Source organism: Trichosurus vulpecula, chromosome 4 (genome assembly GCF_011100635.1).
Source record: "Trichosurus vulpecula isolate mTriVul1 chromosome 4, mTriVul1.pri, whole genome shotgun sequence".
NCBI classification, from domain to species: domain Eukaryota; kingdom Metazoa; phylum Chordata; class Mammalia; order Diprotodontia; family Phalangeridae; genus Trichosurus; species Trichosurus vulpecula.
In genome coordinates, this window is record NC_050576.1 from 115,292,788 (window position 1) to 115,307,271 (window position 14,484).

Here is a 14,484-nt window from a genome sequence, read left to right on the forward strand (position 1 = left end):
TTAAGAGATCACATTTTTTAATGAAAATGAGGTCCAGGGAGCGACTGGAGAGGTGAAGTAACTTGGCTAACAGCTAATAAGGGACAGAAGAGAGACTTCTGATTCCTTGCAGAGTGCTCTTTCAACTTTGGGGGCATAGGGCTGAAATGGAACCAGCTACTTACTACCTTTATGACCAACGGAAAATCATTTAATCCCTCTGGGTCTCAACTGTTTTATCTGTAAAGAGGCTGGACTGATGAGCTCTAAGATCCCTGCTTGTTCTAAATTCATGACAATGATTCTTTCTTCATTGCCAAAAGATAATATTACATAGCAGTGATCTTAGAACTGACTGACATCAAATAATATCTCAAAAGCCCTAAATGAAAACAGACATTATAAATGACAGCAAGAATCAATCATTTATTTTTTAAAATTATTAAATACTATGTGCAAGAAACTAGATCATGATGAAGAAAATATGAACATCCTCTAAGACTTCACAGTCTAGAAGGAAAAATAAGAACTTTAGACCATAGGATCATATGGCTATAGATCATTTGGCTTCCTTAATGTATGGGTCTTATTACCATTATGCTGCAAGTTTTAAACCCATTTTTTCCCATAGAAGCTGGGTGTATTTGAGGGAGAGTATGCCTCAGGTTTATGGAGTAAGTGTTATCTAGGTATATTTTTACTTTTATCACCTTAGTAAATGCCTTTGCTAAGAATTTATTGTATCTACTGGCTTACTGTTTATGGGAAGCACACCAATGGGAGCTCAGAAATTATATTTGTAGGAACAGCCACACACAGTGTTATCCCTAGAATTCAAGGTAACCATCACCCTCCAAGGCCCTAACCCTGGAATGAAAGTGTTAAATTAGGGAGTAGCTGGTGAAAGAACTGAGGCATTGAAATGACTTGCCCAAGGTCTAACAAATGCTAAGTAGCATAGCCAAATTTGAACTTAGGCCATCTTATTCTGGATCCAGTGCCTCTTCTACTGTATTATCCTGAGTCTTGATAAGTACAACACAAATCAGTTTTTAACTGCTGTATGAATGAGACAGTTAATAAGTGCGATGGAAAGTCCTGGAAAGGAGGACTGAGCTCATCAGGGAAGGCTTCTTGGAGGGTTTGATCTGGGCCATGAAAAAAGACAAGCATTTTGAAACACCTCGTAAGATCATAGAGTCACAGATTTAGAGTTGGAAGAGATCTTAGAGGACATAGACCAACCCCCGTCTATTTAACAGGTAAAAAAGTTTAACCCTAGAGAGACTGGCCCAAGGTCATATGAGAAAGAGGCATAACTGAGATTTGGTGTGAAGAGGAGTAAATAAGCATTAAATACTTACTGTGTGTTAGCCTCCCTGCTAATCACTTTAAAGTTATCTCAACTGATCCTCACCACAACCCTGGGAGATAGGTACTATTATCATCCCCATTCTACATCTGAGGAAACTGAGGCAGACAGAGGTTAAAGGACTCAGCAAGGCTTCAGAACTACTAAATGTCTGAGGCTGGATTTGATCCAGGTCTTTCTGACTCCAGGCCTAGCCCTCCACCCACTGGCTGCCTCTGATTTGAACCCAGGTCCTCTTGCCTTCAAGTCCAGCTCCTATGATATAGATTGGGGGAATAAAAGCAGGTTCTAGGCCAAGAATTATTAACTTTTTCGTGTCATATCCCCTTTGGCATTGTAGTAAAGACTTTGGACCCCTTTTCAGAACAATGTTTATATATAATATATATAATACATAGGATCACAAGGGAAACCAATTATATTGAAATGTGGGTATAAAAATATTTTTAAAAAAAAGTTCACTGACCCCAGGTTAATATATTGCTGTTGTTGAGTTCTGTCTGACTTTTCATGACCCCACAAGGGGTTTTCTTTGCAAAGATACTGAAGTAGTTTCCTATGTCCTTTTCCTTCTCCTTTACAGATGAAGAAATTGAGGCAAACAGGGTTAAGTAACCAGCCCAGAATCACAGCAAGTAACTCAGGTCTTCCTGACTTCAGCACAGTGTCCTATCCATTGTACTACCTAGCTGCCCTTACCTTAAGTGAAAGGAAAATCATAGAGGTGGGAAAATCAAGGTATATTTTGGGAAAGTGAATAGATTTGGTTTAATGGATGGAGCTGTCATATCAAGGATTCTTGAACTTCTGTGTGTGTGTCATGGACCTCTTTGAGAGTTTCCGGAGTGAAGCTATTGCACCCCTTCTTAGAATAAAGAGTTTTTTAATGCATAATTGAAGGAAATGCTCAATTTCAGAGGTTAGTGAAAATAAAGATGTAATTTTTTTCCATCCAAGTTCACAAACTCCCTGAAATCGACACCCCGGGGAAAGAACCCCTCTTAGGGTAATGGTACCACAAGGACTAGGAAGGTCTTTAAAAGTTAGGCTTGGAAGCCCTGGCTAAGACCCTGTACTTTAACGAAAAGATAGTTTGGAGAAAGGTAGTGAGCAGGAAGCAAGGTCGGGCCAAGGGTACATGGCAAGTTTCTGAATAAACAGGGCAGTTTTTTTGTTTTTTAAGCGAATATGTACTCTCTGGTTAGTATTTGCAGGCCTTGAGTTGGGGAAGGGAGGGAAACCTCTTGTTTAATCCAAGAGAGCGGTCTGGAGGACGTCAGCCTTGGGGCTTTTTTGGAAAGATGTGCAGGTACTTCAGAACCTAGAGCATGTGCTCAAAAAGAGCCGGAGAGAGGGGAGGCGCCTGAATTCCCCAAGACACGTAAAAACTTTGGGGAAGGGTTTTATCTCCAACGCCCGCCCTTAGAATCCTTCCCTTCCCTCCCCTCGCGTTCCCCCAGGATCCCCGCAGCCCGTCAATCAGCGCCCGCTCCAGCCCCGACTGGACCGTGATGCTGCCCTTCTAAGTGACTGATCACCTGGCGTTCTTTCCTCCCCGCGCCCGTCCCTATGGTTGCTGTCAGTCGCTTCAGTCACTCATTGGCCAGCGGGCCAAGGAGGTGGGCGGGAAGGGAGGGGGGGGGGGTGAGGAGAGCGTCCGGCAACGCCAATCCCCCTACTCCTTTCTAGTCTCCCTGGACTTTCATTGGCTACCGGAAAATTAACAGGCGTCCAAGCAATCGCACGCGAACACACGTGTGTATGTATGTGTGTATGTGCGTTTGTGTGCGTGTGTGTGTTGGGGGGCGACTGTACTTCCCCTCTCCCACTCCGGAGTGTTGGTTCCACTGCCGTGACGGTAGCAGCGCGCGTCCCTCCCTTCATTGGCGATTGGTTGAAAGACATGTCCGTCACACAGCAGCCCCACCCTCTTTCCCCTCCTACCCTGCCCTCCCTACTCAATCTCCCGAGCTTTTCTAGGTGCTACCCTAAGCCGTTTGATTGACTGTGAGGCGTGTCCCGCCTCTCTCCGATGGCTTCGGTTTGCATTGGCTAGTAGTGCCTGTCACTTCTGTTTAGTTCACCACCCCTTTATAGGTTCTATCCCCTATTAGCAGCTCCCCTCCAGCCTCTGGGAACCTTAATTAGCTTCAAGGTTTTCGTCAGTGACACAAGCTGCTCTTCCTCCTCTTGCTCTTCCCCTCCCCCGCCGCAGGCCCCTCCCTCTCGCTCGGCGAACTCCGGGCTAGGAGCGCTGGCGCGCACACCCTTCCCAGTATCCACCACCCTCTCAAGTTGTAGCGGTCGCTTCGCTGCGGGGGTTGGCCGTGGGCTGTAGACTGGCAGGCGGGCGGGGTGGGGGAGGGGGGTTTGAACTTGGCGGCGCGGAGCAGAGCGGCGGTGAGCTGGGACTGGTCCGGAGGATCAGGGACTGCGGGTCCACCTCCTGCTCCGGGAATGAGGGGCGGCCACTGACCAGAAGCAAGGAGACACCGAGGGGGTGGGGGGGGACACCACGGTAGCGGCGGGTGGTGGCAGCGGCAGCAGCAGCTCGGGCCGTGCGGAGCCCCGGGATGGCCGCGGCGGGGGAGCCCCCCGGCAGGAACACAAGCAGCGGCAGAGGCAATTGAGGCACTCTCTTGGACGGTCCTCTGCTCCCAGGACTCCGCAGAACTTCCCTCCAGCTCCGCACGCCCTCGACGCCCGCAGCCCCCAACTTCTAGCAGCCCGGGAGGAGCGCGTGCAGCGCTGGGAACCCGGCCCGAGATGGGGCTCTGAAGATTCGGAGGGCGGCCGGCCGGCCTGGGGCAGGAGGAGCAAGAAGAGAAGGAAAGGGGTGCTTCGGCAGCGCGGGAGCTGGTTCCCCTTCTCCCGGGAGCCGAAGGTGGGGAGGGTGCGGGCAGTTGGGGGTGACGGGGCCCGGAGGGGGGGGCTTCCGCTCCTCCTTCTCCTTCTCCTCCTGCCGTGACCGCTGCTGCCGCCGCCTCCATGCAGCGCCAGCCTGAGCTGCCAAGCTCGGCGGCCGCGATGTCGTCGTCGTCCCCGGCCAGCGCCGCCATCTCAGCCTCGGAGAAAGTGGACGGCTTCACCCGGAAATCGGTGCGCAAAGCGCTGAGGCAGAAGCGCGCGCAAGGCTCGTCGCAGTTCCGCTGTCAGAGTAGCCTGCCCGAGCTGCAGCCCTTGCCCCAGCTGAAAGGTAACCGCAGTCCCCGCCGTCGGCCCCGCCACCGCTGGCCCCGGGCCCCGGCCCCTGCTCAGGCTCTCCCTTCCTCCTCCTGGCCACGGTCACTCCCCATCCCGCCACCTCCGGCTTGCCCTTAGCCCTCGGGGTGCAAGAGGTGTCGGTTTCACCTCTTTGTAAGTGCTGAGCTGGTGATGTTTTTGTTCCCGAATACACTGCCCCCCCTCCGCCCCAAATCCAGTCTCAGAACCACCCGAAGTATTGAAGGCCTCCTGTAGGGAAAGTGGCGGTGGCCTTCCCCTTCTCACTAGCTGGAGTTTGCAACCACCTTGGTCTTGCCTGCGGTTCTGATTTGAACTCAGGTTAAACTTATGCACAATTCTGCAAAGCTCGTCTGTCTCCTCCTTGCTTTAACACTGTCGGGGTTTCTTCTCATCTTCCGACTTTCGCTTTCCTCGGGTCGCCTCACTTTTCTCTGCTACTCTATGTCTTCCCTTTGGCTTCTAGGGTAATGACTAGGCTGTCAACACATAGACACAGACACAGGCACACACACACACATACATACATACATGCATACATACACTCAAACTCCCCCTCCCACTTATTACTCCTAGAGGCCATATTGATGAAGACTGCTAATGTAAACAGCTGCCCTCTTGGTTGGGTTTTAGGAAATTAAGTTAGGTATTTCTTTTTAAGTGAAACTTTTCACTGGATAATGCAGAACAAATGCATTTTTCAGCTTTGGGGACCAAGAAGACTTTACAACCACTGTGGGCTCCGAATGCATCAAGGGTAAACTTGGAAAGGGATAAAATGAAGACAATACTCTTCAAAGTACTATGAAATTTTCTCCACTGAGTGCGTTGTGCCCAGTTCTATAGATTTATATGGCAATTCAGAAACACATTCTGTCCTAAGCTGTGCAGAGAAAATTAGCAATCTCATTGGATTTTCCTCTCAGTTTTTAAGATTTTGACTGAGTTGTTTCCCTGGTGTTATTGGGAAATACTGTAATTTTCCTCTTTCTCTAACAGAAGTACTTTGCGTTTGTATAGTTTTGACGGTTTATTGGATAAGGATGCTGTCTGAGATTGAAGTAGGATTCCATTTGACAGTTTTAGAAAGCAAGTCAGTAAAAGCTACAAAGACTGGCTAGACACCATGGAAGAAATTCGGTAAAAATTTAGATTTTTTTCAAGGCCTGAAAAATAAAAGGTTCATAGTCAGATATTGAACTATGAAATACACAGAGTGATATTGAACTATGAAATACACAGAGTGCATTTTAAAATCTTTTCTCTCTGCTTTGCCCACTCCTAAAACCAATCTGGTTCCCAGCTGTGTAAATCCAGTTAAGGCTGAAAGAAGCCCCAGAGAAAACCTTTATAGTGTATATGAAATCTCTAGAACTGTTTCTGCTTCTTAAGCTCTAAGCAGAAGACATTCTTCTAGGAAAAATAAGGCAGGTACTGAACCAGAACCAAACTGAATAGAGGTATGAAATTTGTGAATTGTTGCCTCTGTTATCAACTTTAAGCTTACTCCTTAGTATGTTATAAAAATTAATTGGAGCCTACATATCATGGTTACTTGAGTTCATTCACTGGTAGGCATTGCCAAGAAATATTTTAGAGTGATGTCATTCACATCTATAAGAAACTTGAGTTGTTTGATCCTTTGTTTAACCTAAATAATCAAAATTGGGGTTTTTAAAAAGCCATTTAGCTCTAACTTATCAATTTGATTTTGTAGTTAGCTGAAAGAGCATGAAATAGTTTTCATTTCACTATGTTAAAGGCAAGTTTAAAGTACAGCATAAATTAGCTTCAAACTTTTTCATTCTATATCCACTTTTAACTGCTAAATAACAACAACAAAAAAATAAGCAGAGAACAAAAGTTCTTAATTATCCTGTAAAGTAAGGAATTCTACCTTTATAAGTTTCCCCTCCCCCAAACCCTTAGTGCTGTTCATACTGTCCTAAAAGGTAATTGGAGAGATGGTTGCTCCATTTCATATGATTGGTGCTAGCTTACTGCTCAAGGTCAAATGTAAGTGTGTTCTTTATAATGGCATATAGTTTGAACAAGTGAAAAGGTATTCATTTTATTTAGTGTTTGGTCTTTGAGGAGGGTAACAATAAAATTAGGGTGTTGTAGCAATAAATGTAGCAGTGAATGTAGGTTTGATTTTTAGACTTATTAGTGAAAATCACCTTTTGAAAAACAAACATTCCTTAGGAAGGTGCTATTTATTTAACAAAATGAGCTTATGCAAATTTAACCTTTCTTTGCCCTATTTACACCAATAGGGACGACTAGGTTAATTTTAATAGAATTTCTAAAATGCTGGGAAAGCACATTTTAATCCATTGCTTCAATTAGCGTTACTTGTGCTTAATTAATGTAAGAAACTAGTGTGTGGCATTGTAGGTACCAAATACAATATTTCCCCCCTTGGCAAGTACTATTGATTTTCTCATATGCTTAGATATAGCCCTAATAAACAAAGAAAGACTGTAGTGTATGTGGGAAATTGCATATTCCTCCATGCCCTCAGATTTTATCCTACTATAAAAGTGAAATAAGTATACATATGCATTCAGAAACTCTCATGTGTTTGTACCAACCTGCTCATGTTACAACTTTGTTCACGTAGGCCCAGTGTTGGCAGGGTGCCAGCTAGCTTTCTCCAGTATACCATGTGCAGGGATTACTTAACCAAATAATCCAATCTTTAGTCTATCTCTATAAGAAGCTCATTTTTGTAAAATGATTTCTAAAATGGATTTTGGCGTTTTATGGGGAAAATGTAAGTCTTTAGCAAATCTGTTATCCTGAAGAGGAAGCAAGTGTTTAAAAAATAATATGGGCCTAAAAAACACCACTACTTTGAATTTGTATAGCACTTAACTTTTTTTCAAAACATCTGTTGTTTCACTTGAGCCTCCCAACCACCCTTAATGATAAAATAGGACAAGCTTATTAAAGTTTACATGGCAATAATAAACACTTTTTTTGTTTATTTGAATTTACTTCAGGACAAGGTGTAATTACAGTTTTCCAGGGAAAAAATTCCCCTCTTCTCCCCAACCCAAGACTAAGGAGCCACTTAAAGTTTTCCATTTTTTATTGCAGACATTATTATCAGGTATGTTGGGGGATCAGCCTTGAGTAGGTGTGGAAAACAGATCAGACAAATGTCTATATTAATATAGATGTAACTTGCTTTAAGGCTGGGGTTCTTAACCTTTTGTGTGTCATGGAACCCTTTGATAGTCTCTTGAAGCCTGTAGACCTCCAACTCAGGATAATGTTTTTAAATGATTGAATGAAATGCTCAGTTTCAGTTAGATGTTAGTGAAAATAAAGATGTAATTTTTTTCCAATCCCCTGAAATTTATCCATGAACTGGTGGTTAAGAACCCCTGCTTTAAGTAGACTTGTTATTTTAAAACTCAGATTTTTACAAAAGATAAGTTATGAAATGATTTGCTTTTCAAGAGGATTCACAATGTAATTTATTTAAATAATAAATTATTTAAATTTCTCATAACTTACTTGTCAAATAAGGACTCAGATTTATGTAATTACTTAAGTCTGGTTAATTTACATAGCTTACCTAGTACTTCTAAAATATGACTTGGATGTATATTGAATTTTTGTAAATCAACATTTGCCAGTACAAATGCCACATTCTTTAGATGCATTTGTATAGAAGTGAGTAAGGTAAAAAATAAGCTCATAAAAAGGATGCCGCACTTATAGACCAAGAAAAAAGCAGACGGAACTTACAAAATGCATGGTGACTTAGCACTTGGAGAAGAGTAGACACTCAGGAAATTGATAAAATAAGAAATTGGGGACTGGAGGGTCTCATGCCCTGGTGGAAGTTGGGGATAAAACACTCACCCAACTATCAATCAGATAGTATATTTTGCCCCTCATCTTGCAGAAGTGATCAGTGCATTTATTATAATAGTGACTATAGATGCTCTGCTTCCTTTTAGAAAAATATTCCAGAAAATGCAATTTTCCAAGACTGAAATTCTTATCTCCTGAAATCTGAAAAATTTTCTTAGAATTTTGTTCACAAATATACAACCCACCCCTCCCCCAACTTTTTTTTTCTGAAGTTTTATATAGCCTACAAACCTTGGTTTTATTTTATCTAAATTATTCATTTACACTGCTGTAATGTTAAATAGGAATGTTTACATTTTGTATATTTTTTAAAAATTTTGTTTATAGTGGATCTGAGAGTTGTAAAGTTTAAAAAATAATTTTTAAAATGTGTTTATAAATGGATATATGTATATATATATAAATTTACATATGTACATACATGTTTGGCCTTTAATTTGATCATGTTAGCAGCTTGTTCTTGAAGATCTATCATGTCCCTAGAACACAGTTGTTTTTATTTATTAGAATATGGATCTAAGACTAGTTCCTAAATATAGTATCCATTGCTAGTCTCCACATACAGACTTTTCTATTTAAGTCTTTCAGTCTTGTACATGCCTATTTAGGATCAAATTTCTCTTTTTCCAGTTCATTGCCTTTTCCATTCCTTGATGAGAATTATTTTGTAAATGTCTAATTGAATAGAACAAATCGCATTAGAAAATAAAAATTTACTTAGAGAGCCTGGGCAGTGAGACACTTCATTCCAGTTTCTATGTTTTCTTTTTCTTTTTTTTTCTTTTCTCCCCCAAGTGTTTCAATGTCATCTCAGACAAGTTGTCTTTGAACTTCAATTTCTTCTTCTGAAATTTGTCAGTGTCTACTCCCCTACCCCTGTCCGACCACAGGAGCTAATGTAATGAAGTACTATCATTTTGGGGTTGAAATTATTGCTTTCTGACAGGATTGGCTTTGATTAATTAAGAACAATTGAGAAGTTTGTGGAATTATACTTAATTTTTTTATTAGCTTTGAAATGATTTTCAAGTATATGAGAGAGATCAATTTCATTATTCCATTTATAGAATAGCTTAAGTCCATAACTGAGATATTTTCCTATTGATTTTGGCCTCTTTTGACACCTATGTCATTTTTTGTTCTTGGTGATTATAGCATGTTTGCTGTTTCTATTACTTTTACTACTCTCTACCAAACCTCTCTTATTCCATGTGTGTGGCTCATTAGCTACTTACATGCTAGTTTTTGAAATAAGAAGAGAGCTTTTGCTAGCTTTGATGTGGTGGAAGTGATCCCAATCCTTGTTTTTTTTTTTTTTTTGGTTTTTTTTTTTCCTCTACTTCTCAGGGTTTAAGAAAAAAACCCAACTTTTTTTTTCATTTGGCAGTCATGTTAGTTATTTTTAGCTCATGAGATTTGGTGGAGTCAGGGCTAGGACAGGCCAGATGGTATAATCTCAACTGACTTCAGCTTTTTTTTTTTAAACTATGTAAGGTGCAATGATTATGGAACTAACTCATTCTCTTTGGAATATGGAACTGGTTTTTTGTCACATGTTCAAAACAATTTTAATATTACAAATTTATCTGTGATCATTACCCAATAAGAGTCTGTGGCATACTAAGTGTTAAACAGATAAAGTTCCTCTTATGGAACTTAGCTGTTGTATTATGCACATACATGTAACTCTTCCTGTCACCCCTCCCCACAAGATGTCTTCATATCTCATTTAATCCACACTAGCAGACTAAGGAAGGTAGAGCAAGCAGAAACCAGACCCAAGACCCTTTCCACTGCTTATATGATACTAAAGCAATTAAAATAGAAACAAAAACTCACCATCAGTGTTCATTTCTACAAGAGTTTTTGAAATGTACTTCTTCTCAGTGTATTTTTGTCACATCATGATCACATTTAGTTTTTAAGCTTTCTATTGATCTAGAATCCTTACCCTCCAGTTAAACTTTTTGTGTTTGTTGCTCTGTAAACATATTCTTGTTTTTTATAATGAATTGGAGTATTCATTTTGCTTCTTTACTTTGACTGAAAGATCCTTAGTTTCATCTTTTTAGACATTTCTTCCACCAACATAGTAAATCTATCACCTGATACAAATGTCATGCTCTGACCCCCTCAACTTCTTGAAAGTAGGAACCAGGCCTTCTACTCCTGTATAATATAGTTTTTTCTTATAATGTTCTGCAATACATTTTGACCTATTAGATATAGCAGCAAACTCATATCGACTGTTACCATTAATTGATTTCACATAGACAAGTTGAACATTTTGTTTATAAAACTACCTGTCTTGGTAGTTTTATCAAGTTTTCCCCCCTCCCCCCAAGGTTTTTTTCAACCTCTTCATTTGTCTTTAGTGCTTCTATACCCCTGAAGGATCTTTAGTCAAGGTCTAAATAAAGAATACTTTGGAAAAAACCCAATGAACACCAATAAATTTTAGTGTTTAAAACCAAACCTCTGCTGAAGTCATCTCCCAGCATCTCATTGTGATGTGAAGGGTGTAATCATGAGGTTTCGAAAAGGCTATGATAGTTGAGTTAAGGTCCAGTATTTCCTACCAAGGTGGAAAGGCTTTCAGTATTGGCTAGCAAGAGTCTTGTATTTTTTGTCTTTTAAAGATCAGACTAGAGACTCTGTGTTGGTGGAAGGAATATGTATCTCCACTGAAATCACCATCCTTGAGGTAAAGTTGAGCACTTAAATTCTTGACGATATTAAGAAAATGAAGTGTCCAGGTTTATGTTTCTTGAGTTCAAGTTTAAAGTAAGAGATTTTTGACTCCCTGGTTCTCTGTCTGAGATAAGTGGCAGGTGATGTTGACAAAAGATTTGTTTCATTGTGGCTAAAAAAGAATTGAGCACCTTTGTTAGGCAAATACTTTATTTGTATTGTGGTAAGCCTGATACTGAATGAATACCATATATTTGTGATTAGACAGACTAGAGCTGTATGCACTGATTTGTCGTATTTAAAGTGAATTGTTTGTCAGAATATTCTTGGGAGAACAGAAAGAGAACAGAATTAAAATATATAATCACTTGTAGTAAGTTCACCATTATGTAACGAGAACTGAGTGCTTTTTCTCTTAAGTTTTATATGACAAGGTAGGCTTATGCAAAATGGGCTTTACTTGTCTGTGCAGGATATGGACTAATAAGCAGTTTCAAGCCTACTCATTATGCATATCTTTTGAACTCTCTTTTCTGAAGGAAAAAGTGTAATATTTCACATGTATTTTGGAGGGGAGGGAAATAATGAAGAATTTTAGAGAGCAAGTGTTCCAAAGATAAACATTGATACACAACGTTCATGCAGTTGTTTTTTTTTTTTTTTAATGCTGAGAAATGACATTCACCAAGTCAAAATCATGGTTGTGTTACTGACTTGGATACTTAAGGTGAATAAAGAATTTCTTGGGAACAAACTCCTCCTGGTGGAATAATGCTGTTAGTTGCATCCACAGTAGCATTACTAGCATACTTTGTTATTTCATATATAACTTGAAAATTGATTCAATGATTTTGTTGATAAAAATTTTCCTTATTTAATTTCCTTATTTAATAAAAATAATTTTCAGATCTGTGGAAAAGAAAGTTTTAAATTTGTGAATTCAGGCCCTCTAAAAAAATTTGCTTTTGGTAACAGACTGATCCAGAGATCTAGCTAAAAAAGATTAATTAAGGTATTAAGTTTTTATACTAATCTTTTTTTTATTAGTAGATATCTATGGTGGTAGGTATAGGATTAGAAATATACAGCAAAGGAATATCAAGTTTCTGCTTAAATCACCTTATAATGTTTCTAATATGTTGTAAAGACTGACTTGTAAGGATAGTTCTAAAACTGTTCTTTCTGAATCAAAGGAAAGATTAGATTGTTATTCAAAGTCTACTTTGTTTTTGTCTTTAGGGCATATGACAAATGGGTCAGAATAGAGAGATTTTCTTATCCTTGCTTGAATTAGCAAAACGGTATTTCTTTCATTGACTGAATGTCTATTGAGTAGCTAATGAAGTAACTCTTCTAAAAATATGGTATTTATTGTTTATTCCAAAGAACATCTGTTCAAGCCAAAAGTAAAGTGTAACTTATAGCAAAATAGGATCTGCTGTTTTTTTAATTGTACTTTCAGGATCAAAGTGGGGAAATTGGTTCAAGGCTTTGAAACTTGATGTGAATTTCTTTCCCTTTTGAAACCATAATATAGTAATATCTTGTTTTATAAGTTAGGCTTTTTTGAAATATAATTAGAAGTACCACATAAGCAAACTTATAAGTAAGATCATAGCATAGAATTGTAGCTTTAGAGCTAAAAGGAACCTTAAAGGTCATTTAGTCCAGCCATCCTCATTTTACAGGTGAGGGGAATGAGGCCTAGAAAGATTAAACAATTTGCCTAAGGTCAAATATATAGTAAGTAGCAGAGCAGGGATTTCAACATAACTCCGAATTCAGCACTCTTTTCGCTGCCCTGTTTCTTCATCCATACCATGTTTTTTAAAAGCATGTGTATTTCTCAAATTTTGCAGAGTTGATTCTTTGGATTTGTAACAAACGTATTCAGTATTTTTTTAAAAAAACTTTCTGGTTTATATACATCTATTTACTAAAAATTATAATTTTGGAAATTCAAAACTATTTCCAGCCAAATAGGAGGTAGATGGTGTTTTTTTTGTTTTTGTTTTTTTTTTTTAGAGAGAGAAAAATCTACTTGTGTGGAAATTTTCATTCTTATAAATATCATTTATTGACTTAATTATATCTGAAATATCAGACTTATAATCTGTATTGATTTCATCTTTTAGAGTTGCTGTTGGAATTATATCAGCATGAAAATGAAGAACATTTGCATTTCTAACAGTAATGAAAATTGAATAGCTCTTTTTTATGTAACAATGAACATGAGAAATATTTATTACCACTGAGGGACCATAAAATGAGATACCCAGGTCCAGTATATTTTCATTACTGGATATGGATCTCTTTATTTTGTAAATGTCTTTTGAAATCTTTCTTACCCAAAATTAGGATATTTTGTGTCTCCATTTTGGTCTTGATTTATTTTGTTTACTTATATGTTTACTTTTTTCCTTTTTGAAATAACCTGAGTTTTGTAATCAAAATAATTTTATTAAGTTTTAAAATGAGAAATAAGACAGAGGTGTTCATGTGTTTTGGCTAAGGTCACCTGACAAATTAAGAGCCACTGAATTTAGTCATCTAACGAAGAATTTTGATTTAGGAAAATTGAATGGACTGAGTTGTAGCTTTGGCTATCTTCTTGCAGAAACATAACATAGTATCAGAAGAACTCTAGGTAGGAGCACAAAAAACAAATTAGAACGAGATTAGATTCAGAGATATCTTGATTTTCTCTTCTTCCATACTATACTGGTTGAATGGTGTGGGGGGGGAGGGGCGAGGGGCTTGGGTTCCTGTAGACCATGTCATGATTCTAGTCTGACTACTATTTTTCACCACAGGAATAGGTATGTAAGTAGAAATTGGATGCTCACTTCACAGAGATGTTCTTGGTGGGGGGTGGAGATTCCTGTTTTGATTGAAGGTGGATTAGGTAACCTCTAAGGGCTCTTTTAACTCTTAAGATTCTATTTCTATGATTTTAGCTTTTGTTGGGATAGAAGGTGGGGGGGGGGGGAAAGAGGTGAAGAAAGCAGTGACTATGGGCTAAGACTGGTTCTCTAGACTGGTGGTAGGAGATTAATTCCTGGACTCAGTGTAAGTATACGTGAGTGAATGATCTGCTACTGACTTGTGTCAAGAATGTATTGAGTGCTTACAATATTTAAGATACCATGCTTGCTTGGTGCTGGAGATAAAAAGGCCAAATGAAAAGTTACTCCCCTTAAGAAGTTTACATTCTGTGGGGGTGTGGGAGCAAGAACATGTAAGGAGATGTGTAAATGCAGGATAATATGAAAAATTAGATTGTGTGTGTGTGTGTGTGTGTGTGTGTGTGTGTGAGAGAGAGAGAGAGAGAG

At 39.4% G+C, this 14,484-nt stretch overlaps 1 protein-coding gene across 1 annotated transcript in view; it reads left to right on the forward strand.

Annotated features, from left to right (window-relative positions):
• The first annotated feature begins 3,312 nt into the window (after positions 1–3,312).
• Positions 3,313–14,484, forward strand: part of PPP2R5A (protein phosphatase 2 regulatory subunit B'alpha) — an 85,984-nt gene continuing 74,812 nt past the window's right edge. Inside the window, exon 1 of the mRNA XM_036753697.1 lies at positions 3,313–4,547. Within this exon, the coding sequence (XP_036609592.1) occupies positions 4,340–4,547 (208 nt within the window). The 5' untranslated portion in view covers positions 3,313–4,339. The remainder of the gene's footprint in view (positions 4,548–14,484) is intronic.